Source organism: Odontesthes bonariensis, chromosome 23 (genome assembly GCF_027942865.1).
Source record: "Odontesthes bonariensis isolate fOdoBon6 chromosome 23, fOdoBon6.hap1, whole genome shotgun sequence".
Lineage (NCBI taxonomy): Eukaryota > Metazoa > Chordata > Actinopteri > Atheriniformes > Atherinopsidae > Odontesthes > Odontesthes bonariensis.
In genome coordinates, this window is record NC_134528.1 from 17155086 (window position 1) to 17177974 (window position 22889).

Here is a 22889-nt window from a genome sequence, read left to right on the forward strand (position 1 = left end):
CTTGCACACATGTTGGTGACTCTACAAGATACAGCTCTGGTGCACGAAGTTGAGTCATGTTTCCAATGATGAAGAACTTCACTTGTTTCACCCATAGTCTTCATTTGAAAAAATGCCCTTTGCTTATTATCATGCTAAACTGTCTTCATCTCCCTTCTTCTACGTTACACGCAGCGTTCTCTTCTTTATCTGTCTATCTGTCTTGGCCACCTTCCTCAGCAGAAACCAGTTGAGCCGTCACTCAATGCTCTCCCCTTCGATGATCTCCTGTCTTACTCTCTCACCTTCTCCCTTCGTCTTATTCCACTGACCATGCATGTTCCAAAAACAGATCTCATTTTCATCTACGGTACAACCCCCCCGCCCCCCAACCCCAACCCCCCTCTGTCTCCAATGGCTCTGCATTACCTCCTTTCCATATCCAAGTCTTGTGCCCCCCAGTTCCTGTCCAAGTCCACCATCTCACCTCCTCATTGCTCCACCTCGAACCCCACCCTCACACCCCCCCAGCATGTCCGCCTATGCTGGAATTTGGAGGCATGTGTCAGTGGGGTGTCCCTCCCATCCTCAGCCCTTTGGAAGTATAAAACCCTGAGCTTGTATGAGATTATTTGCTCTTTCTGTCAATCCAGCACTCCTGAATTGGAGAGTGCCACACTTCAAGGTGAAGGTGGTGGACCAAGGGTAAAAACTGCACAGAACAACAAAGAAGAAAAAGAGCACGGATAGGCACGGTTCGTCTGCCAATCCCTTGTCTATCTAGGAAGGATGGAGAACGCACACGCACAGAAATCCGAAGAATGCCTGGCTTTCTTCGGAGTGAATGAGACCACCGGCCTCACTCCTGACCAGTTCAAGAAGAACCTGGCGAAGTTTGGCCACAATGGTGAGAGTCCGGGCATCTGGGATGGGGAAAGACTCACACAGAAATTGTTTGGCGAGTAAGCCACACTAAGAAACCTTTCGCTTGACTGTCAAAGAAACTTACAATCAGAATATTCCACAAGATCATCTCTGGAAGAGTTTTCCTGAGTTAACACCAGTGGAGCTTCCAGAGATGCTTGTGGAGCTGGGCTGATGCTGTTTTAGAGAGGAGTTGCAACAGCTGCTAGAAAGCAGAGACATTGAGAAGCAGAGACTTTGAGGGCTTTGAGGAGCTATTTAAAGATAGTCAAAGAAGATGGCTGGAGAGCGAGTGAGACAGGTGATGGCTCAAGAAGCTTCCTGCAGTGATATATGGGGCGGGCATTGATAGGAGTGGTGGATAATTTTAGGCTGAGTAAAATGGGAGGTCCTTCGATGGGTTAACGATTTGTAGTATAATTGATGATCAATAACCTCTGGAATGGCGAATTAGACTTTGATATATTGTTAATTTAAGCAGCAAGGGTCTGGCTTACTCAGTGATGTTGCAGTGGCACAATTCAGTGAGCGGCAGTTACATTGCGGTTTTCAGGCCTATGTTTGAAATCAATCGGAGCTGAGACGATTTTGAATTATAGCAATACGGCAAAGTGGCCTTTTGATTTAAGCTATTCAGCTACAGAGTTTGAAAGTATCAGGGAGTTTGATAAAACAATGAAGTCGTGGTCACATTTACCATCTCATGCAAAGAATTCCTTCAAAAGTTTTAAAAATGTCTGAGGAACATCAACTAACCATGTCTTTTCCCATCTCTCTGTGTCTCTAAACTCCTCCACATGCTTTACCTTTGAACACCAGAGCTGCCCGCTGAGGAAGGTAAGTGTTCAACAGAGCTCATTTACAAAATGATTAAATGTGAACAAGAACTTCCAGACATCTGATTAGATGCTGCCAAACTGGCCCTTCTCTACAAATTAGCTTTAATAATAATCATGCAGACTGCATTTTCATTGTGTAATCCCCTCAAGCAAATACCTCATCCTCACCACTGGACCCTGTCAGTCAATCACTGGGACCATGTTTTTATATACACTATAAACTTTGGAAAACAAATTCCTTTCTACACAAACACCCTTGGATGCTTATTTGAGTCAATTATCATTCACTTTTATGAACGTTCAACATTTTCAATATCTTTGTGTCTGTCAGGCAAGAGCATCTGGGAGCTGATCAGTGAGCAGTTTGAGGACTTGCTCGTCAGGATCTTGCTGCTGGCTGCCTGCATTTCTTTTGTAAGTAAACAAGTGCTAGTATTACCTTTTAATCTTGTCAGATTATTCCTGTAATGTTCATGTGGTAAGACTAGTAGGGGATATAGTAAAGGCAACCAGTTCCACTGCAGCTTTAAAGGCACTGTCTCGAGCAGAAATTGGTTCAGCATATTTTCTCCATCTTTCTCACTGATAGTCTCTGTTACTTTACATTTTACACATTCTGACACAACTTCCTTGATCTTGAACCAGGGGAATGATTGTACTTGATTTGAAACACATCACACAAACCATTCCAGTAAACAGGCTTGGTGAAGTTGATCGTGTCTTTATGGCCACTTTGTCAAGACGACATCTCATACCCCTCAGGGCCCTCCACCCCCTTATTTATTTTTGAAGACGACAACTTGAGAAGAGGGAAGACGGATTGCGAAGGCTTGTAGGAGGTGTATTAATTGCTATGCCCAGTTTTCACTCCTTCGGCCAGCTGTCACGATAGCCTTAGAAGGCGAATATTGAGGAGCCAGTGAGAGATGGGGGTCAGGAAAGTGTAGGGGGGCTGAAGGGGTGAGGGTTTATTTTAAGAAAGCCTCATGCTGAGGAGAGAAACCAAATCCTTCAGGAAAGGTCAGGTCTGAAGGATGGAACGGAGGGCCTCCCAGAGAGAGTTAAAGTCAGAAGGAGAGAAGAGCTATGGGACCTTATTAATAACAATTTGTGTAATGACATTATGATGACATGCAAAAGATATGATGAAAAAAAACATCTGTGAACAGAGTAAAAGAAAGAGCCTGATTAGATTAGAGATGATAAAGGCAGTATCAAAAATTGCTTTTAAAGCTGTTTTTATCATATATATCACCATATATAATACTTTGCCGAATGCATTTAAAACAAAAATTCCCTCATTAATTATTTATTTGAAATATGATATAATACATATATATACACAGCTTGTTGTCATTTGACACATTTATACAAGCTTCTTTCCTTGTTAAGAGTTCTTTCATTCCAGTTTAGCTAAGCTATTGAAACAATCTGAATAATCCAGGAGCAGCATGGTCTGCCATCACTGTTACTGGCTAACTGTTTGCAATTCTGACCTCAGGTGCTGGCCTGGTTTGAGGAAGGCGAGGAGACCGTCACCGCCTTTGTGGAGCCTTTGGTCATCCTTCTTATCCTCATTGCTAACGCTGTTGTTGGAGTGTGGCAGGTCAGTGATACGGCCCAGTGCATTGAGCAATAGCACATATTCATTGCAGTGATGACAGCATGTATGCAGGTTCCAGGTACTACCATGTTTTCTACCCAGACTTGGCAACTCAGCGAGATCCTTTTGAAGCTCAAAATAGTTTGTGTTGAGCAAATCTTATCTCATCTTTAAAAATTTAAATATTTACATAGATCAAATTAGCTGCTTCCTTCTTGTTTTTCTCACTTAAACAACAGGCTTAACCAAGCTGCTGTCAGAAAATCTATGTCGTGCACAGCAGATAGACCCTTTTAATAACACCAAATGCCACCTTTGAACACTCTGCCCTAAATAAAATGATTTACATGTTTCACTCTCCACTCAAAGAATCGTGTTTATGTACAACAGAAATAAGATCTACAATAAGGATTTATGCTGGCCGAAGATGGAATAGTGCACATCAGATAACAGATGTGACCTACTCATGTATCACTAACTTGTGTATCACTGTGTAATTGCGGTTTGTAATGACTCAAAGCCTCTTAGAGGACATTGCCAGCACCAAACCAAGGGCAAAATGAGGATAGTTTACATCCATGCAAGGATAAACAAGCGTATTGACACGTCACCAGTGTTCACGTGCACCCTTAATCCCAATTAAATACGGCACAAAGATTTCATTTAGTTTCTTAGGGCTGCTTCTATTCAATTTGAGATGACCCCCATTGTTTGTTTGGACTACTTACTTTCTTCTTTTTTTTTTGTTTTTTAATATATCTTTTTTTGTGTTGTGTGTGTGTATCGCAGGAGCGTAACGCTGAAGATGCCATTGAGGCTCTCAAGGAGTACGAGCCTGAGATGGGCAAGGTTTACCGTTCTGACAGAAAGAGTGTGCAGATGATCAAGGCCAGAGAAATTGTCCCTGGAGACATTGTGGAGGTGTCCGGTAAGAACTGTTAAGAACTTCCCTGGGAGTGTGTGGATTATTTTTAAAAGGGAGACCCAATCTGTCAAGCCGCTCTGTAAGGATTCCTATTACAACCTGTGTACAATACATCTATTGCAAGATAAAGCCGTGAGATACAGCTCTGTTTAGGGATTTAAAGACAAATCAGGAGGTACAACATGTGCCTGGTAAAGGCTGATGTCAAAGCTTGGTGTCTTTTAAAGGGAACGTGAGCAAGGCAGGATGGAGCAGCGCTGCTGTGAAAATCATGCTGACCATAAGAAATCCCGAGTATAAATACCCTCACCTGCGCCTGCTACACCTCTTCCCCCCAGCCTGCCATGGCCCACTTCTGTTCATTTGTCACTGCACACCTGTTTCCTCTTTAGCACGCTGCCTACACCCCCCCGCCACATGTGCCCCACTCTCATTGGTAAAGGCATGTGCCAGTTAAAGTCTCGCATCCTTAACAAATCCATAAGTTGTCCGAGCATTTGGTGCTTTTTTGTTGGAGTTATTTATAGAGTTACTGGTAGAAGTGTTATTTTACAGAGAAGTTCCCCCTCACCCTCAATGCATGAGTGGTGTTCTCTGAGTGTAAAAATAATTTGGGATAAGTTTAGGTTGGCACAGTGAAGCAAAATACAGCAAGATCTCGTGTCTTCTGTGACAGCGTAGTGAATTTTCCCTGTGATTCCCACAGTTGGTGACAAAGTCCCCGCTGACATCAGGATTGTTTCCATCAAGTCCACCACCCTGCGTGTGGACCAGTCCATCCTGACTGGTAAGCTCTACAAAAAAATAAATAACTAAATAGATAACCGGCCAATAGTTTTCTGTCCCATCTGTACAGGAAGTTTTAATTATATTTTTTGTTTCCTCTGTCTCAGGTGAGTCTGTCAGTGTGATCAAGCACACAGATGCGGTTCCCGACCTCAGGGCCGTCAACCAGGACAAGAAGAACATGCTTTTCTCTGTTAGCATCCTACACCTATCTAATTTATCATCAGTGTTGTTGTTGTTGTTGTTGTTGGTCCTGACTTAATTTCCTTCCCTTTATCACTCCTGCAGGGCACCAACATCGCTGCTGGCAAGGCCATCGGTGTGGCTATAGCTACCGGCGTCTCCACTGAGATCGGCAAGATCCGTGACCAGATGGCTGCCACAGAGCAGGAGAAGACCCCTCTGCAGGCCAAGTTGGACGAGTTCGGCGAGCAGCTTTCCAAGGTTATCTCTCTGATCTGTGTTGCTGTCTGGGCAATCAACATCGGCCACTTCAACGACCCCGTCCACGGAGGCTCATGGATCCGTGGTGCTGTCTACTACTTCAAGATCGCTGTTGCTCTGGCTGTGGCTGCCATCCCTGAGGGTGAGGAAGTAAAAAATAATTAAAAAAAAAATTCTCCTTTGCTGCTTGCTTATGACTTAACTTAAAATGTTTCCCAACATCTTTCAGGTCTGCCCGCTGTCATCACTACCTGCTTGGCTCTGGGTACCCGCCGTATGGCCAAGAAGAACGCCATCGTCAGAAGCCTGCCCTCTGTGGAGACCCTGGGCTGCACCTCTGTCATCTGCTCTGATAAGACTGGCACCCTCACCACCAACCAGATGTGTGTGACCAAGGTGGGTGTTTCACCAAAAAAGAAACATTTGTTGCAGGCAGTTTTTGACAATGACTGCATAAAACACAGAGAAGCTGATATTAATTTCTTCATTCATAGATGTTCATTGTCAAGAACGTTGATGACGAACATGTTGACCTTGATGCCTTTGATATATCTGGCTCCAAATACACCCCAGAGGGCGAGGTGTAAGTTGGTTTCCATGTAATATCATTCATGAGCCTTTTGTGTACATGAACCACCTCTAATGTCTTTGCGATTTGCTCCTTGTCCATCAGTTCGCAGGGAGGTGCCAAAGTCAGCTGCAGCCAATACGACGGCCTTGTTGAGCTGTCAACCATCTGCGCCCTGTGCAACGACTCCTCTCTGGACTACAATGAGGTAAAAATGATAGCTCTCTGTGTGCCACAATGAAACCTCATGTCCATCCACAGTGTAACCAACTTCCTCCACCACCTTCCATTCTTTTCCAGTCCAAGAATATCTATGAGAAGGTCGGTGAGGCTACTGAGACCGCTTTGTGCTGCCTGGTTGAGAAGATGAATGTGTTTAACTCCAACGTGAAGAACCTGTCCAAGATTGAGAGAGCCAACGCTTGCTGCACAGTAAGTTTACTCTCAACATCTGCAACATCCCAAGGATCAAGTTTAGTTTTTATTTCAGCTAACTGTGAACTAAAACAAAAAGCAGCATCGAGACTTAGTGTCAAATAAATGTACCCTCTTTGTATCTTCCAACAGGTGGTCAAGCAGCTCATGAAGAAGAACTTCACTCTTGAGTTCTCCCGTGACAGGAAGTCGATGTCCGTGTTCTGCACTCCAGCTAAGGGTGATGGTGGCGCCAAGATGTTTGTTAAGGTCAGTTCTCCCTTTCTTCCTCGTTGCTGAGAGCAAACTGGATTAATTGAAACACAAAATAATCATGCTGCTGTTCCCACAGGGTGCCCCCGAGGGTGTGATTGAGAGGTGCGCATATGTGCGCGTTGGCACCACCCGTGTACCCCTGACCAATGCCATCAAGGAGAAGATCATGGCTGTCATCAGGGACTGGGGTACCGGCCGTGACACCCTGCGCTGTCTGGCTCTTGCCACCCGTGACAACCCTCTGAAGAGAGAGGAGATGGTCCTTGAGGACTCAACCAAGTTTGCCGATTATGAGGTGAGAACATGACAGCCTGATGGGCTCGATATTGAAACATTTGTCTGTGAGTATATGTCGGACTTAACGGCTCTATTCACACATCTCTCTTCAGACTGACCTGACCTTTGTTGGCTGCGTGGGTATGCTGGATCCCCCTCGTAAGGAGGTCACTGGCTCCATTGAGCTGTGCAGAGAAGCTGGAATCCGTGTCATTATGATCACTGGTTAGTACTGTTAGTATAGAAAAATGTTTTTGCCAATGTACTGCGCATAATATTTTGTTGCATTTTAGGCAGTAATTGCTGATGTCAGTTCGTTGTTAAAGGAAAAATCCCAGAACTGCCCTTCTTATGACACTATTCCCATAATTTGTTATTTGATATTACTTTATATTTTCTCTCTCACCTGGTGTTGAATATTTGTTTTACAACTAAGAGACTGTACCAGCTTTCCACCAAACATATCCTTCTCTGCATGCCAGGTGACAACAAGGGAACTGCTATCGCTATCTGCCGTCGCATTGGCATCTTCAAAGAGGATGAGGATGTTACTGGCAGGGCCTACACTGGACGTGAGTTTGACGATCTGCCCTCTCATGAGCAGCCCGCCGCTGTGTGCAGGGCAAGCTGCTTTGCCCGTGTGGAGCCATCCCACAAGTCCAAGATTGTTGAATTCCTGCAGGGTCATGATGAAATTACTGCTATGGTAAGAACTGCAGAGCCTATGAAATTTGATACAGACTCAGCACTAGCGTTTTTGTAGTGCTTTTCCCGAGTAATTTGTCAAAAAAAGATTGCAGTCTGACAGCACTTTAACAAGGGATGAATAATTTCCTCCTACCCCAGACTGGTGATGGCGTGAACGATGCCCCTGCCCTGAAGAAGGCCGAGATCGGCATCGCCATGGGCTCTGGCACTGCCGTTGCCAAGTCTGCCTCTGAGATGGTCCTGGCTGACGACAACTTCTCTTCCATTGTGGCTGCTGTTGAGGAGGGCAGAGCTATCTACAACAACATGAAGCAGTTCATCCGCTACCTCATCTCCTCCAACGTTGGTGAGGTCGTCTGGTGAGTGGCCTGTTTGTCTGTCCACATCTTGTCTGGCTATCTTTCTCTCTATCTGCAGCTAACCTCAGCTGTCCTTTTGTCCTGTTATTTCCTTCTGCACCCCATCAGTATCTTCCTGACTGCTGCTCTGGGTCTGCCCGAGGCTCTGATCCCCGTCCAGCTGCTCTGGGTCAACCTGGTGACTGACGGTCTGCCCGCCACAGCTCTGGGCTTCAACCCCCCTGATCTGGACATTATGGGCAAGCCCCCACGTTCTCCCAAGGAGCCCCTGATCTCTGGCTGGCTGTTCTTCAGATACATGGCCATTGGTGGTAAGTACGACTGTGGAGATTTGCTGGCATTTTGTTTAAATATAGGAAAAACACTTGCCTAAACTATAAATGTTGTCCTTCACTGACAGGATACGTCGGTGCTGCCACTGTTGGTGGTGCTACCTGGTGGTTCCTCTATGATGACACTGGCCCCGGAGTCACTTACTACCAGCTGGTAAGTAGTATTGTTGGTTTCATTCTGCCTTCCACAAACAGTGTGTTCGCTCTCTGATTAACCTCCGCTCTGCTCGGTGCAGTCCCACTTCATGCAGTGCCACGATGAGAACGAGGACTTCGCCAACGTCGAATGTGAGATCTTTGAGGCGTCCCCTCCCATGACCATGGCTCTGTCTGTGCTGGTCACCATTGAGATGTGCAACGCTCTTAACAGGTACCAGCTTGGAAGCTCAAGGCGAGAAAAAAAAAGAAGACAAGTTCTGCTTTTTTTTTTCACAAAACACTTGTCCTTTTCTTTTCCCAGCTTGTCTGAGAACCAGTCTCTGTTGCGCATGCCCCCATGGAGCAACTTCTGGCTGATCTCTGCCATGACCCTGTCCATGTCTCTGCACTTCATGATCATCTATGTTGACCCTCTGCCCGTAAGTCAGACATTCATTCCCTCCACAGCTCGGTTTAGGCTTGTAAAATCGCAGTGCTCTGCGGAGTTTCCAACAGCTCTGACATCCACTCTCTCCCGCCCCAGATGATCTTCAAGTTGACCCATCTGGACACAGAACAGTGGCTGATGGTCCTGAAGCTTTCCTTCCCTGTCATTCTCATTGATGAGGTGCTGAAGTTCGTGGCCCGCAACTACGTTGAGAGTAAGTAGCCTTACATTTTTGCACATCCACACTAACATTTTAAAATGAAGATGATCTTGTAACAGTAAATAACAGATCATAATTATACCTCTATTTAATGATTAATTCATTAATGCTGTCATCTTTTGAAAGGTATTAATATTTTAACAAGGTGTTTCTTTATCTTTATCCATCACTTCATTTTCATTCCTTAATTTCTATTTTACCAATCCATCATCTCTGTTTTTCCTGTAAATTTTCTCTATCCATCATTAACTCACTTACCCTTTGTGATTTCCAGAGTAAATTCAATCAACTCACCACCATTACCCTGTAACTAAAGCAAGGTATTCCACAGCATGCACTATTAGTGGCTATCACTGTGTACTATTATAGTTTGTCTGTATGTTTTTGTATTTTTTTCTTCTTTTGTCTCATGTACTGCTCTCAGGCAGGTTATCAGACTTGTGTTGCGGTCAACCTCTGGGGTCTCCCTACTACTTAACAAAACCCCTTTAGGATGAATTTATGATTTTGAATTGACAAGGAGACGGGGAGATCCCCGGGTGCTGCTGTCTGTACGTGACGTCCTCTTGTTAGCTCTCTGTTGATTGTTATTTTGTTTTCTCTGACATCACGCAGGTGAGTCGATCACCCCTGCTGTCAGCATTATCGTCACTGTGTCTGCCTTTGGTGTTTTATGTCTGTGGCAGGAGACGCCTGTCCCATAATTTCGGACACTGAATAGACTTGATGCCCTTTACCAACCCTTCTATTTAGCATTCATTACTAGCCTGGGAATTCCCATGCTGCTTTGCGCTCAATTTCATTCTCACTGCAAAGTCAGCCTGGAAACCACCGCCCTTATTTTTGCCAGAGTTTGGGAACCAATCACAGAACGTGGGGGGGGCAGCAAGACGATGACGACGTATTTGCGCTACACCGAAGCTTGTAGAGTGTTAATCCAACATGACAGCGGACACAACGTTACCGTTTGATGCAGCCTTAGAAAGTGTTTCGGAGTAGATTCACCCTAGGGTCATTTGAACCGTGACATCCAGCCAAGTAGCCCACCCGAAGTTTTTCCGATATTGGCTGAACATCAGATGAGTTACTGAGTTATCCCGAATAGCTTCGTACAAGGGTTAACGGACCCTGGCAGTATCTCCAAAATTACCACACTAAAATCACATGCCATGACACCAAACTTCTACAGTAGTACAAATATGGTCTGTACTCACAAAACGATGCATTTTGAAGTTTGTACATAGTCCAGGAGTTTATTATTATCATCAACACAAGCCTGATAGCTTCTCTGCTGCTAAAGCTGCGTCGACGTCACTTCCTTGATCTGGGAGCTTCAAAGTAAGATGAGGGTTGATCTGCTACTGTAGACAACAAAGCAAGGCTGCTCAATTTCTCCATTATTAAAATAAATTCACAACTCTACAACATAAAAATTCATGTAGAATATAGCATATAGTCCTACTTTGTTGTCAATTTAAGTAGTTTAGAGCGCCAGTTTACTTTTATTTTACTTTTTTTTCTTCTTCCTCGTCGAATCTGGTATAAGTGATACAATTGGCTATGAATCGCGCGCAAAGCAGCATGGGAAGAACCTGACGTCATTTGATAGACATTCGTAGCGCCCAATAAACGGCTCTAGGCATTCGTAAAGCACGCCTCAAATACGAGAAAATGCACACCTAGTTCCCAGACCACCATCTCATCGAGATTGTGGACGCGTCAGCCAGGCTAATTCATTACCAGCTTATAAAACATTTAGCAAACAGTATGTAATGTAGAAAATGAATAAAAGATAAAACTTTCACCTGTGAAACATACATAAGCAGACAATGGCAATAGAGAAGTTAGAAAGCTTGACACGTTCTCTACATTTTAAATCTACATCTAGTTATCTATGATGATATACTAGTATGTTAACATAAAGCGTAAAAATGATAGAAGGACATATCTGAAACTAGAAATATATATTTTTCTTCTTGGGGATTTATATTCTCTGTACGTCTAATTCATGCCTGATCAAGCTACAAAAACCTACAAGAATGCAACTTGTTTAGTTGTACAGAAATCATTTCACCATTAACTTTAGGGGTCAGATGAGCAGTTTGCCTTCTTTAGAGGGCTGTAACCACATTTGCATTCTGCAAATGTCGACAAAACAATGAGAACAAATGAAAATTAAATCACCACGATATTAAAGGAAAGGATCTAAAAAGTTTTACATTGATCTTTGCTCGTCTCATGCCCCCCTCATTAAATTATAATTATCATTCCTCAATTTTGGGCTCAACTTAAAAACAAAATGGGAAAAAAATTACTTTCTTCCAATGACAGAATTGATGTGCATACTGTTTTATTTGGATTTAATTGTGAGTTTATCTTGTACAGTCCAATCTGCTTTCTAACTGATGTTATCTTAGATCTGGAAGAAAATTTCTAAAGCTTTAACCTGGCAGTAGTTGTATGTTTGTCCATCAGAGTTTCAAGTGTCATTCCTTTTCATTTGTCTTTGTGTCAGTTTCCATTGTTTATGAAAATACATGGATGAAGATCGTTCCCTTCTCTGTCTAATTTATGATCTCTTTAACAGGTACAGAAGCTCATAAATAGAGATGTAGAAGAAGAGGATCTTAAGGATTGAAGAGAAAGAGGTGAAGAAGAGAAAGAGAGAGAGATATCAAAATCAAAGAGGGGAGTCATAGTGAGCATACCAATAGAAGAGAGAGGAGAAAACACAGGAAAACATATAAAAAAAAAAAACTTGTCAAAAGTCTACAAAAAAAGCCTCTATATAGAGAAGGAGATTGAATCAAATGAGGAGGGGTATCCCTGCTGATAAAGTAATAAAATATTTAAGATTTTATTCCAAGAGATAAAGTATGTATTAAAGGTGATTTTTTTGTTAACCTTGGATATCCTCAGCTGTTGTGTTTTTGTGTCCTCTGTCCATTTTCATATGATTGACTTTCCAGCTCATTACTTTTATTCTAGTCTTTGTTGCTCGCGTCTTGTGCAGCCTCCCTGCTTTAGCTAAGCTCTGTACAGTGTGGTGTAGGGTTGCAAAATGACTTCATATGGGCAGAAAAACACCACAAGCCTCCAGTTGCCAGCACTCTCTATAGGCACCATGCAGTCAGCGGACTCTGTTGGAGGTCTCATGACATAAAATGGGCATGTCCACTCAGTCACAACACTTCTGGTCTTATTTATTGTTTACTTGATAAGCTCTAATAAAGTGATGATCAAAAACTCATCTATTTGCATTGTGGAGAGCATTTTTATCCATCCTTTACACGTGTATTTGGCTGATTTCCTTTATGAAGCCACTTCACGAAGGGCAGTGATTGCAGTGTTTAACATCCAGGCATGAAAAGTGACGGTTGTTTTCTTTTTTTTTCATCATTCATTTTGGTTTTTAGCTTGTGCCAAATATTCTCACAGCTGTTGCACAGTGCTGCAGTCAGTCCATCGGTCTTTGGTTTGCAGAGCGAATGTGGAAAACGCAAAAATCCTTTAAATGAGGCTCCTGAATGGTATGTTGGCATCCTTCATTTGCTTTTCGTAATCTTCATCAAACATCTGTGACTGCTCAGGTGTGAAATGGTTTTTCCAATCGCCTACTTCACCTATATGTGTAGAAAATGTATAAGAGAAAACAACAGAGTTAGGTAGTCATATTAACAAATAACCGAGAAGTGTACTTGCACTTCTTACATATATACCGGTATTGTATACATATATTCTACTTTTTCTTTCCTGGAAGTCTCTCTTGTTGAACATTTCAGTGCAACCTGAACTTATTTTCCTTATCAATTTCATATTAATATTTTCTTGGTCAAAGTACAAATTGTTTGGTTTATGAAATGTTAAAGATTCCACATCTAAAATAGTCCACATCTTAGGAAAGTTCAAATTAAAATCCTGACACACAACCCTAACCCTCACCCGAGAACCAATAGGGGGCAGCATTGAGCCGTAATGAATGCGGGAGGAGACAAAATGTCAGAATACAGTAACAGAGAGGTGAGTTCTCTCAGAGTGAGAAGTTGATTTAACTGAATAAACCATTAAATTGAAATATTTGTGAGCCCCTCTGCTTGTGTTCGTGTGTCCATCACAATGTTTTATCAACACACCGGGACACGAATCCTTATTCCAAAACCTCGACTTTGGGATTAGAGCTGCGTGTCTTCAACCAAATATCCCTGCATCTTAATTATGGCAAAGCCTGGGAGCTGATTGTTGCACCTTTTCTCATGAAGGGAGAGACGGACTGGTCGAAAACAGGTGATGGGATGCAGGAATAGTTGGCCATCGGGTTTTCCTTCATGTTCTTGAAGGACGTGAGCTCCACAATTTGGTTGATGATCTCATCAGAGACCGATAAATCCAGATACTTCATGATGCGTTCCACTTCACGCCGAGGATTCTGGGGGGATAAATATGATGCCAGGATTATGTGTGAGTATTTGTTTTATTTGAGACGATGCACATTCGAGCATGGAAAACATTACAGCTGTGAACACAACTGTAATTACATGGTGATGTATAAATGATCCAGAACGGGTATGATCAGGTAAAAACAAAAGAAGGCCGCAAACATCATAATCTGTCTAATAAAAGTTTGAGCATTTTCAGAATTAAACACAACACAGTGGAGTTCAGTAGTTTTTCAAACATTATTTTACTATTAAAACGTCTTTGAGATGTAAATTCTTATCTTTTATTTACTAACTGCTCTTAAAACTTTTATATGAATAGCACATTTAGCTTGTGAGGTTTTTAAGCTAAAAGTATGTAACAATAACAAAATTTTATTAAAAACTGTGTTTCAATGATCGTTGATTGTGTTTGGTTTTTTTCCACCTTGAAATGAAGCAGTTATATCTGCTGGCACAGTAAATAGAGAACAGGGATATTTCAGTCTTAAGAGCTACGCAGAAGAATGCCATTGAGAGGGGGACTGTGAAGATGAAAGCAATCGCCTCGTGTGGAGACTGTTTTAAGTTAGATGGTGGTATACGTCTGAGAAATAGCTGAGGAAATTGCAGAATGCAAGAACAGGAAAAAAAGTGTCAAAGAAGCGAAGACATGAAAAAGCAAAAAGAGCTCAGGATAGGCTTAAGAAAAGAACAGGAATAAACACTGGTGTGGTTTTTACGCACAGAATGAATCGATGAAGAACAAAAGTCTTCAGGGTGACGCACAAGTTGACAACACAACCTAACCACTAGATGTCAGTGATTGTTCCACACTGTTCCTTTGAGGAATGTCCAGGCAACAAAATGTTTCAAAAGCCTTTAACCTTTAGGGAACCCCAAGAAGATATTCTCTGGTTTCAATACATTTAGAATTACTTTTATCATTCTGCCAATTGTTTAGCTTCAGGGGAAATGGGACTTTATCAGGTTTATCCTTTGCTCTTTATTCAACAGGCAGGATTTGGTAATGTTTTATATTTACCTCTTTCATGTCCTCATAGAAGAGATAAAGAATATTCTTCCTCTCTTTCTCCAACCAGTAACCTTTCACGTGATCATACCAGGAGCCCCATGACACTGTGGAGACACAGAGCACACTTGAATGGAAAAATGTTATTTGGTTTGTGCCATCCGTGACCACTGAGACCACATTTACTGTAATGTAAATGTGTTGGCGTACATGCGTGGGTATGTTGCTTTCTAATCTTAAAAGTATATTTATAGATAAGTTTATGGATAAGTCGTTAACTTTTGGCTTACTAGGCTTTGAAACGAATGCTTTTGGCTGATGTTTATCTTACTTCTTCATGGTGCTTGCTTCATTGATGAGAACTTGAGTCACTTACATTTTAATACAGGGCTGTAGGTAAACTGTCAAATCTGTTTATACGCAACTTGTAGATGTCACCTGCTGACTAAATGGATTACTACAATAGCAATGGGGGGGGGGGTCTTCTAACTGGTATTTATGGTAGTCCACAGGAGTGCAGAGTTCTGTTAATCTTCTCAAAGCCACTGAAACATGGTACATTTTCTCAGTAGGGTAAACACTTCAATATGTGTGGAATAAGGTGTTGAGTACTCTAAGAAGTTACCAAAGCTGTTCCATGTAAGTTCAATATAAGTGCAAAAAAACCCAAAAAACATCCAGACAGACACGCTCACGTTAGAAAAAACAAACAGTATGCTAGTGATTCAGTCAGGAAAAACTGTTTGACTTATTGTAATAGGACACACAGGAATGTAACTTGATCTACTTACACTCTGCTCGCATAAACTTGTGGATGTAGCCGTCAAAGGGCCCTGGTTCAGGCTGGGTCTTATTCATAAGATCGAAGTAGTAGTAGCTCACCAGATTGTCTTTGGCATTACGAGCCACATAGATAGCCTTCACACATAACCAGGAAGGGCATAAAAAGAGATTTACAATAATGTTACTTAGAGCAGGTCATATGATGCGGCAGTGCTTGGCATTGAATTGTTAACCTCTCATCCTAATTGCACGCATTGTAAAATTAACCTTTCACCCTACAGGTGTGCTTTTACTACCAAGTGGGAAGCAACAAACAAGGGTGCAGGAGTTTCAATGTTAAATCATGTCTTACCTTGCATTTGTTTTCCCAAAATCCTGTAGGCACCAACTGAAAAGGAAGATGTGTCTTGATAACTCTTGGAGGATCCATTTTCTTCAAAAGATCAAGACCTAAAACACATGTTTAGGGACACAGGAAAGGCTTAAAACACACTTCCAAGCTGAGTTTTCTCAGATCAAAGAAATTAGATCCTGCATTACGCAATGAAATTAATAAATATCCCATGTTTTCTCTTGTTTAAGAATATTAAACCAAAAGAGTCTCCCGTAGGTTTTAAACTTTGGAACAAATTGAGAAAAGCAAGCGTTGTTGGGAGACATTTAAATTTCCAACTAGGTGCAAAGTCCTTTGTTATCATCATAATCAAGGAGGAAAAACACAACATCAAGTGCTGCAGATCTACAGCAAGAAGCTGCTGTTTTAGCCTGTTTTTTAGTTTATGATCACCCGCTTATGTTCACGTTCAAGTAAAATACTGATATTTAGGGAAATATGCTTCTCATCTCTTAAACATAAATGATGACACAAACATCAGCCATTTAGCTTGGCTTTGCTTAAAAAAATTACATTTTTGTTTCCAAAATCAGCACTGCACCTACAGCTCAGCAGTTGACATCTTATATGCACATGGCAACATAGAGTTGTTTTATGCTTCACTTTGTTTAAATTAACCTCTTTATTGACTGTAATTCAATGAGCATGATCTTAGTTATTCCTGTTCCGAGGAACAGCAACTGCAGAAAAAGAAGGCAAACAACTAGCTAACTAGCAAGAAAGACTCAGAGGTTCTAGTTGAAAAATCATTTTGCCAGAGGTAACTAAGTGGCAGCCACGATGAGAGCTGGTTGAAGTTCACATCATCATAAAAGATTTACTTTCATGAGAAATGAAATCATAAAAGGTTCAGTGTCATCATCAACTTTTATCATTAAATAGCCTTCCAGGTCAATAAATCTTTCCATCAAGTTATCATGGTGTCATTAGCTAGATTCCCTCATTATGATCAATGTGCAGGAGTCTTTTTGAAAATAATGCCTTTATTTAAGAGATATTCATCCAATCATCCTTTAAGTATCTCTCTCCAGCTCCACCTTCTTGTGCAAGTTTAGTCACTTTCAGCTGCAGAAGTGACCAAGATGGCAAAAAAACAAATGCAGAACTTCAGACTGCGAAGAAGTAGATGGAGATGTAGGCCAACCCTAACAAGTCACTTTTCTTATTTAATTTTTTGTTCTATTTCATAAACATTTTCTGGATATACAGAAAATCTGGGAGCACCATTTTTTGAGTCTATCGCTCTGGCAGTTTGACCATTTTGGTGCCACAGGGAAATGCTTATGGGTTAATAGCTCATTGACCCTGATTACTGAGGAACAAACAAGCAGTTATGAAAACATTTCTCCAGGAATTTGCGGGTTTTGCAGAAGTATTTGAAGAATGCAGAACAGAGAACATCTCAGAATGTAAAATAAATCTGTTCAACATTCCAGGAAATATAACCAGAGGCAGAATTACACACCTGAGGGGATTGGGGGTGGGGAGCAGATCTCTAGGAAGGGACTGCGGATGGGTGTGGGGGCTCGTTTGCAGGCCTCAGCGTCTCCATTGTGCAAAAGCAGATCGACTATCTCCTGGGTCCATGTGGTCCCTAAAGACGCAAAGAGAGAAGCCACGATGAAAATATAGGAAACTTTCAGTATAATGAATCTCACCTAATCTTTTCCACTCTGTAGCAGTTAATCAGATCTGTCCTTAGTCATCACTCTGGGGAACTTGTCAGAGGATATTACAACAGCCAGGAAACATTCTTGCAAAACTGGGAAAACACTTGGCTTACTGTCCAAATGTTCTAATGATTTCTTCACACTTCCTCAAACAACTTGAAGAATATTAGTCTACACTGACTAGTGTTTGTTCTGCCTATGTTCTCCTACTTTAAACCACTGAACCACTTAGTGGAAGATAAAAAAAGCAACAATATCACACTGTGAAAATACTTAATTAGAAGTCAAAGTAAATATGAGAAAACGTGGTTAAAATGTTTAAATCCAGCCAAAATGCTCATGGTGAGTGCAATGCTATTGAACTGTAAATGTGTAAGCATCCCGTGACCTAAAGGTACACATAAAAAGCAGTGATCACACCTTAGGGGCAGGTTGAGAGACTAAGTGGATGCAACTGACACATAAGATTTTATAAAATCCTAACTAATTTGCAAGGTAACTGAATCTATTAAGAAAAAAGCAATGGAGTCAAATAGCATGTTTTCCTCGAGTGTATAGATCAATATTATCAGACTTGAATTGAGCAAATACACTTTTCACCGCAAGTGCAAAATTCTGACACTTTCATTAAAAAAACGCATGACACACACAACAGAACCTCTTGTCTACAAATGGTTACCCACGAAGAAATGCACTCTTTATGAGCTGAGCTGAAGGCAGCTGTTTTGAGTACCTGCTTTGGGGTATGTGGCAATGAGGAGGTCTGATGGGTCGGGACGAAAAGCTGAGATGGAGTCCCAGTTGTTGGCGATGTGGCACATGAGAGGAACTCCTTTGATGTGGATGAGAGGGAAGCGAGATATGGAGGAGCTGGCCTTCTCAATGGCCTCCTTGTAGTTCAGCTCTTTCCCTTCTGACATGACTGGCAGCGTTAAAAGTTCACCGGAGAAAATCCAAATCCAGACGTCTAAATTTGACTGTAGAGCAGCTCCAACAAGGCCAGTGTGGTGGTTTTCCCTGACGTTCTGACTTCAGTAGCTCGTCTCACTGTTGGCTTTGTCAACATTCACGGCTGATTTGCTTCTGCACCCCTTAAATTCCAGCTGTCTGAAAATTCCTCCCAGCTCGACTGGCAAGCAGAGAGTCACTGTGTATACTTCCTGTTCACGCCGTCATCATCTCTCCCTTGTGTTGTCACCTGCTGTCTAGGAATCTTTCCTCTGGATTTCTTGTGGTTTTGAGCACAAGTTCTCCCCAAAATCTGAATCCAAAAGCAAGAATCTGTCAGAAGGCGCTCCCAAAAACAGTCCTTTCTGTAATCCCTGCAAAAGTCTAAGTGCCTCAGTCTCTCTAAATGTGCTTGCTTTCACCCTCTTTCTATCTATGTAACCTGGCTGTCTGAGTGCTTGTACCAGGTTCTTATCTCTGCGATCACTGGAACTTGCACAGGCAGACCTACACTAAAGTGCCCTTATGTAACATTCCTAGTTATGTATGAATTCCGCTTTTGCTCATAATTTTCTCAACAGCCTCCTCTGTAATTTGAGGAAGGGACAAAGGAGGGTCTTGAGAGAGCCACTGAGAGGTGCGCTATAGTCACAAAGCATGCACAAAAGATGGATTAACATTTAATCTGACTGCTCAAAAACTTTTCTAACTTAACAGCGTCTTGTTTCACCCTGGAGGCTTGTTTTTCTTGGTCTTTTACCAAAGGAAACAACGTCAGTCTGTATTCTAATCAAAAAAGGAAACAAATCACCCTTTTTTAGGAGAGACAGGAAATTCCCCAGCTAAAAACACACCTTTGAACCCTTTTAAAGTCAACATTAACCCGACCTAATTGTGGTGAAGGAATGCTTGACAGAGGCTTGCTACTGTCAGTTCATTCTCCATACATTTGTAAAAATAAGGCATTTTGCTTGTACACATGTGGCTAGACAATTAGCTGAATGTCTTTAGAGATCTGAATGCTCAGAGGCTACTGTTTAAACTTTACATTCCAGGATTTCCAGTCTTAATATCCTGTTGACACTAAAAACAATATTTCAATTGAAAATGAGCCGAGGTGGACCATTGTAGAAATACTGAACAAAGGACGGAGTCCTTAGATAACAGTTTGTTTGCTGTTTGCCACTTTTTCCTATGAAGTTAGTTCAGTTAAAACCGATATACAATGTAGCTGCGCCGCTCTGTCCTGTCTGTACTTGTGCTGTCAGTCTTTCATTTTCCTGTCACGATGCCATGGGTACGCATTTGTTTTTTTCACAGCGTGATAAGTTGAATGCGTGAGACCATGAGAAAGGTATTGTGAGTCTCAAGATCATTGCATGAGAGATGGCAGCGGTGATAAGCCGTGTAAAACAATATTTGTGATCTTGCATGCTAAACATTTCCTTTAGATCAGATTAAAGACTAAAGGCTCCACTGTGTCTCCTAAAGTGGTACACAACAACCTTTCATTCTGTAGATCTTTTTTAATATACTATGCTGAGATTCGTCTGAAATGTAGCATTTTTCATTTTGCTAAAATGTTTTTTGTGTTTTTTTTATTTTTTAGGTGCGTTTTTTCATTCTGGTTTTTGTGTTTTCGGTTCTGTTGTTCTGCTCTCTTTAAGCGGTGTTGTTTTTTCTCTCCCTTCCTTTTTTGTGTTTTCAGGTTGTTGTATTGTGTCACATTTTGATTAAATGTTGTTTTGTAAATTGTAATTTTAATCTCTCTTTTTTTTTCTCATGTTTTAGTCGTTTTAGTGTGAAAATGTTTCCTGTGTTTCCTGATATGTCGTTATTATATGTCCAACAGAAGTGTACAGTTTTTGTAACCTTTAAAGAACATGCGAGGAAATCTCTCTGTGCGTTACATTTGTCGACCCTCTAGTGAACGCTCGGGGAACTTCCCTAAAGGTTCATTCAGAGGACCTTCAAGTTAAAGGTTTTCTTTTCTTTTGTGTGTCAGGAATGTTGAAAACATTTTCTCTCAAAACCTTTTATAAAGCTCGAGTGAACTTTCAGGAAATTTTCCTATAAATGAGGCAACATTTGTTGAGCCTTAAGAAAGGTAGAGGACATTAAATTCATCAAAAGAGGCAGCCAAAACCATATTTATAATCAAGATAATTATGTCAGGTTAGTTTAGATGATTTCCTCCCATTTCCAGTCATTAGCTCCAAAAACAGTCTTGTCAATAAGGAATTTCACATGGCTTATGAATAATAAAACCTCATAATGTCTCAAAAGCACTGTCAGGTGAACTAGTTCATACATTATACATAAAGTTCCACTGGTTTCATAGATAGAACAGTCTATGAGCAAAAATTCAAAAATGTACACATAGAATGTGGAGTCTTTTTCTGTTTATTCAGTATATATTTTGATATATTCATTATTCCATTTATTGATTTTGTTCAAAAATCTCATTTTTGAAGTGACAATCTGAATGAAAGGAATTCAAATTTTGAACAAGAGACGCATATCTTTGTGAAGTGATTTCTAAAGATATCGATGATGACTGTCTCAATTCTGCTTTTTTTAAATCTAATTAATTCTGATGGTTTAAATGGATTTTTTTTTTAAAGCATGACCACTTAACTGACCTACTTCATAGCATCAGTTTTATTTATTCATTATCAAACTGTGTCATATCCATCAGAAAAAAAAGGAGCTCGAGCACATGCAAGTTTTATGCAAAAGCATTAGTAAACAGTAAAAGCTGACCTGGCGCTGGATGTGCTGCTGTGACTAAAGAACATGCTTTCAGCACCTTTTGTGAAACCTAAACCATGTCACAATGCACTCCTCTTTTCAAGCAATGGTCACAGACCTAAGAGACACAAAAGATACAGTATACACACATAAATTCTGTGCTGGGACTGAAATGATCAAATGAAAAAATATGAACATGAACTCCTTTCATGTTTTAATAAAAAAAATTGTATTCTATTGTGGTGTGTTTATAAAAAATATGAGACGTGCTGATTGTGTTAACATTCTCAAATAGGTTTTCCCAAATTTTTTCTATATATAGTGATAAGATTAATGGAACACACAATCATTCACTATCAGTCAATTAAAGATTATTACAAACAGTCCTATAGCTGAAGGGGAAAAAAAAAGTTTACCTTTTTTATCAAGATGTAGGTTGATTAATTGAGGTGTACCACTTCCTGGGTGGACTGATTTAAAGCTGTGCAGTTGCCCCTCCAGATCGTGGATATCTCCAATATGAGGTCACGGTCGTTTCTCTGTGTTTCTAGCTGTGCATCTCCACCAGTGCAGGACTGTATTTCTGAAAGGAAACAGCAGTCAAATGAGACCTATTAATAAATCATCTGAAGGGAACCATTAAAGATTAACAAGAGAGAGTAATAGTGAATAAACTTGAGATCAGGGCCATGCTTTTCATTTCTCCAGTCATAGGTTTAAAGCTTAAAGCACAGAAGCAGAAAGCTCGAGTACTGGTGCAGGCGAGTGGCTCACTGTCCTTCACCTTTAACACAATGTTCACGCTGCATGCAGTGAGCCTTACTCAAGAGCCAGGTCTGCTTTTGTTTTACAGATTTCAGACAATCAGAATGCAAACCCAAACAGATTATTCATTTTTTTTTACTGGCTTTCAGTTGTCTATCTGCTTATTCGGAAGAGTGGTGATTTTAACTAAAAGTATGATAAATACACATGGATCAATCCCATCTTTGCAGATGTGGTACTCCTACTGGACGCTTACAGGTCTTACTCAGCATGTGGAAATAATTGTGCAACGATTTCTGTAGCTCTGAGGGAGCTCTGAGGTAATTTAATCAGTGGTTCCCAAACTGGGGTGCGGGACACTCCGGAGAGACAAGGGGAAAAACAATCCTGTTAACTCACCAAGACCAGTTAATGTTTTAAAGCTGACATCAGGAATAAGGTTTAACTAAAATTAGCTTTAGCAACACATTATTGGCTGCTTGCTAACAGTCAAGTGTTAGGACAATATGTGGGCACATTTTTTCATTAAAGCTCAGTGTGAGAGTCTCTATAACTGTTTTGCTCCTCTGGCCTGTTTCTTGTTTATTTTTGTGAGTGTTTTTGTGCTCATAAACTGTCTGCTAAGCTCGCTCTGTGTCTCATCTGGACAACCTTGCCTCGGAGTGTTACTCTCTGCACAATATTGACAATATAAGTTACACAGCTGAGGGTGTTGCAGGGGAAAGAGAAACAGAATGTTACACCACTGAGGGTATGGCTTTCGAGATGTAGGAGCAGCAGTGGGGACATTCAGGACAAATATAAAGTTTACAGTGCCCAGAACATTAAATTTAGCTGATGCATAGAGTTGATTTGAAGGCATGTGTTGACTATCTTGAGTGAGAAAAATCA

The 22889-nt window shown here is 41.2% G+C and overlaps 2 protein-coding genes across 3 annotated transcripts; one reads left to right on the plus strand and one right to left on the minus strand.

The window, feature by feature from the left end:
• The first annotated feature begins 602 nt into the window (after positions 1-602).
• On the plus strand, positions 603-12489 carry atp2a1l (ATPase sarcoplasmic/endoplasmic reticulum Ca2+ transporting 1, like). Of its 2 annotated transcripts, XM_075457720.1 has the most exons (24): positions 603-886; positions 1723-1740; positions 2074-2156; positions 3244-3348; positions 4135-4273; positions 4977-5057; positions 5164-5249; positions 5345-5642; positions 5730-5896; positions 5995-6083; positions 6174-6276; positions 6369-6500; positions 6636-6752; positions 6835-7053; positions 7148-7259; positions 7517-7740; positions 7881-8101; positions 8210-8412; positions 8502-8587; positions 8670-8803; positions 8894-9011; positions 9116-9233; positions 9514-9559; positions 11827-12489. In XM_075457720.1, exons 1-23 carry the CDS (start codon positions 769-771, stop codon positions 9516-9518), a joined length of 2976 nt encoding a protein of 991 aa, XP_075313835.1. In that variant the 5' UTR covers positions 603-768; the 3' UTR covers positions 9519-9559; positions 11827-12489. The 2 variants fall into 2 exon arrangements, with proteins under 2 accessions (XP_075313835.1, XP_075313834.1); XM_075457719.1 differs by lacking the exon at positions 9514-9559.
• Positions 11880-19020, minus strand: sult1st6 (sulfotransferase family 1, cytosolic sulfotransferase 6). The gene is made up of 7 exons (XM_075457721.1): positions 18268-19020; positions 17330-17458; positions 15823-15920; positions 15479-15605; positions 14700-14794; positions 13485-13665; positions 11880-12862 (listed from the first exon to the last, which is right to left on the minus strand). Exons 1-7 carry the CDS (start codon positions 18452-18454, stop codon positions 12750-12752), a joined length of 930 nt encoding a protein of 309 aa, XP_075313836.1. The 5' UTR covers positions 18455-19020; the 3' UTR covers positions 11880-12749.
• Between the last annotated feature and the right edge of the window lie 3869 nt (positions 19021-22889).

What these genes read in the sequence shown, in the direction of transcription:
- atp2a1l (XM_075457719.1), top strand. Translation starts at nt 769, where the DNA reads ATGGAGAACGCACACGCACAGAAATCCGAAGAATGCCTGGCTTTCTTC. An exon ending in AACGTTGGTGAGGTCGTCTG is followed by an intron (nt 8,102 to 8,209) that starts GTGAGTGGCCTG and finishes GCACCCCATCAG; the next exon opens with TATCTTCCTGACTGCTGCTC. An exon ending in CAGATACATGGCCATTGGTG is followed by an intron (nt 8,413 to 8,501) that starts GTAAGTACGACT and finishes CTTCACTGACAG; the next exon opens with GATACGTCGGTGCTGCCACT.
- sult1st6 (XM_075457721.1), bottom strand. Translation starts at nt 18,454, where the DNA reads ATGTCAGAAGGGAAAGAGCTGAACTACAAGGAGGCCATTGAGAAGGCC. An exon ending in TGCCACATACCCCAAAGCAG is followed by an intron (nt 17,459 to 18,267) that starts GTACTCAAAACA and finishes TTGCGTCTTTAG; the next exon opens with GGACCACATGGACCCAGGAG. An exon ending in CTCTCCCTTCATGAGAAAAG is followed by an intron (nt 12,863 to 13,484) that starts GTGCAACAATCA and finishes CTACACATATAG; the next exon opens with GTGAAGTAGGCGATTGGAAA.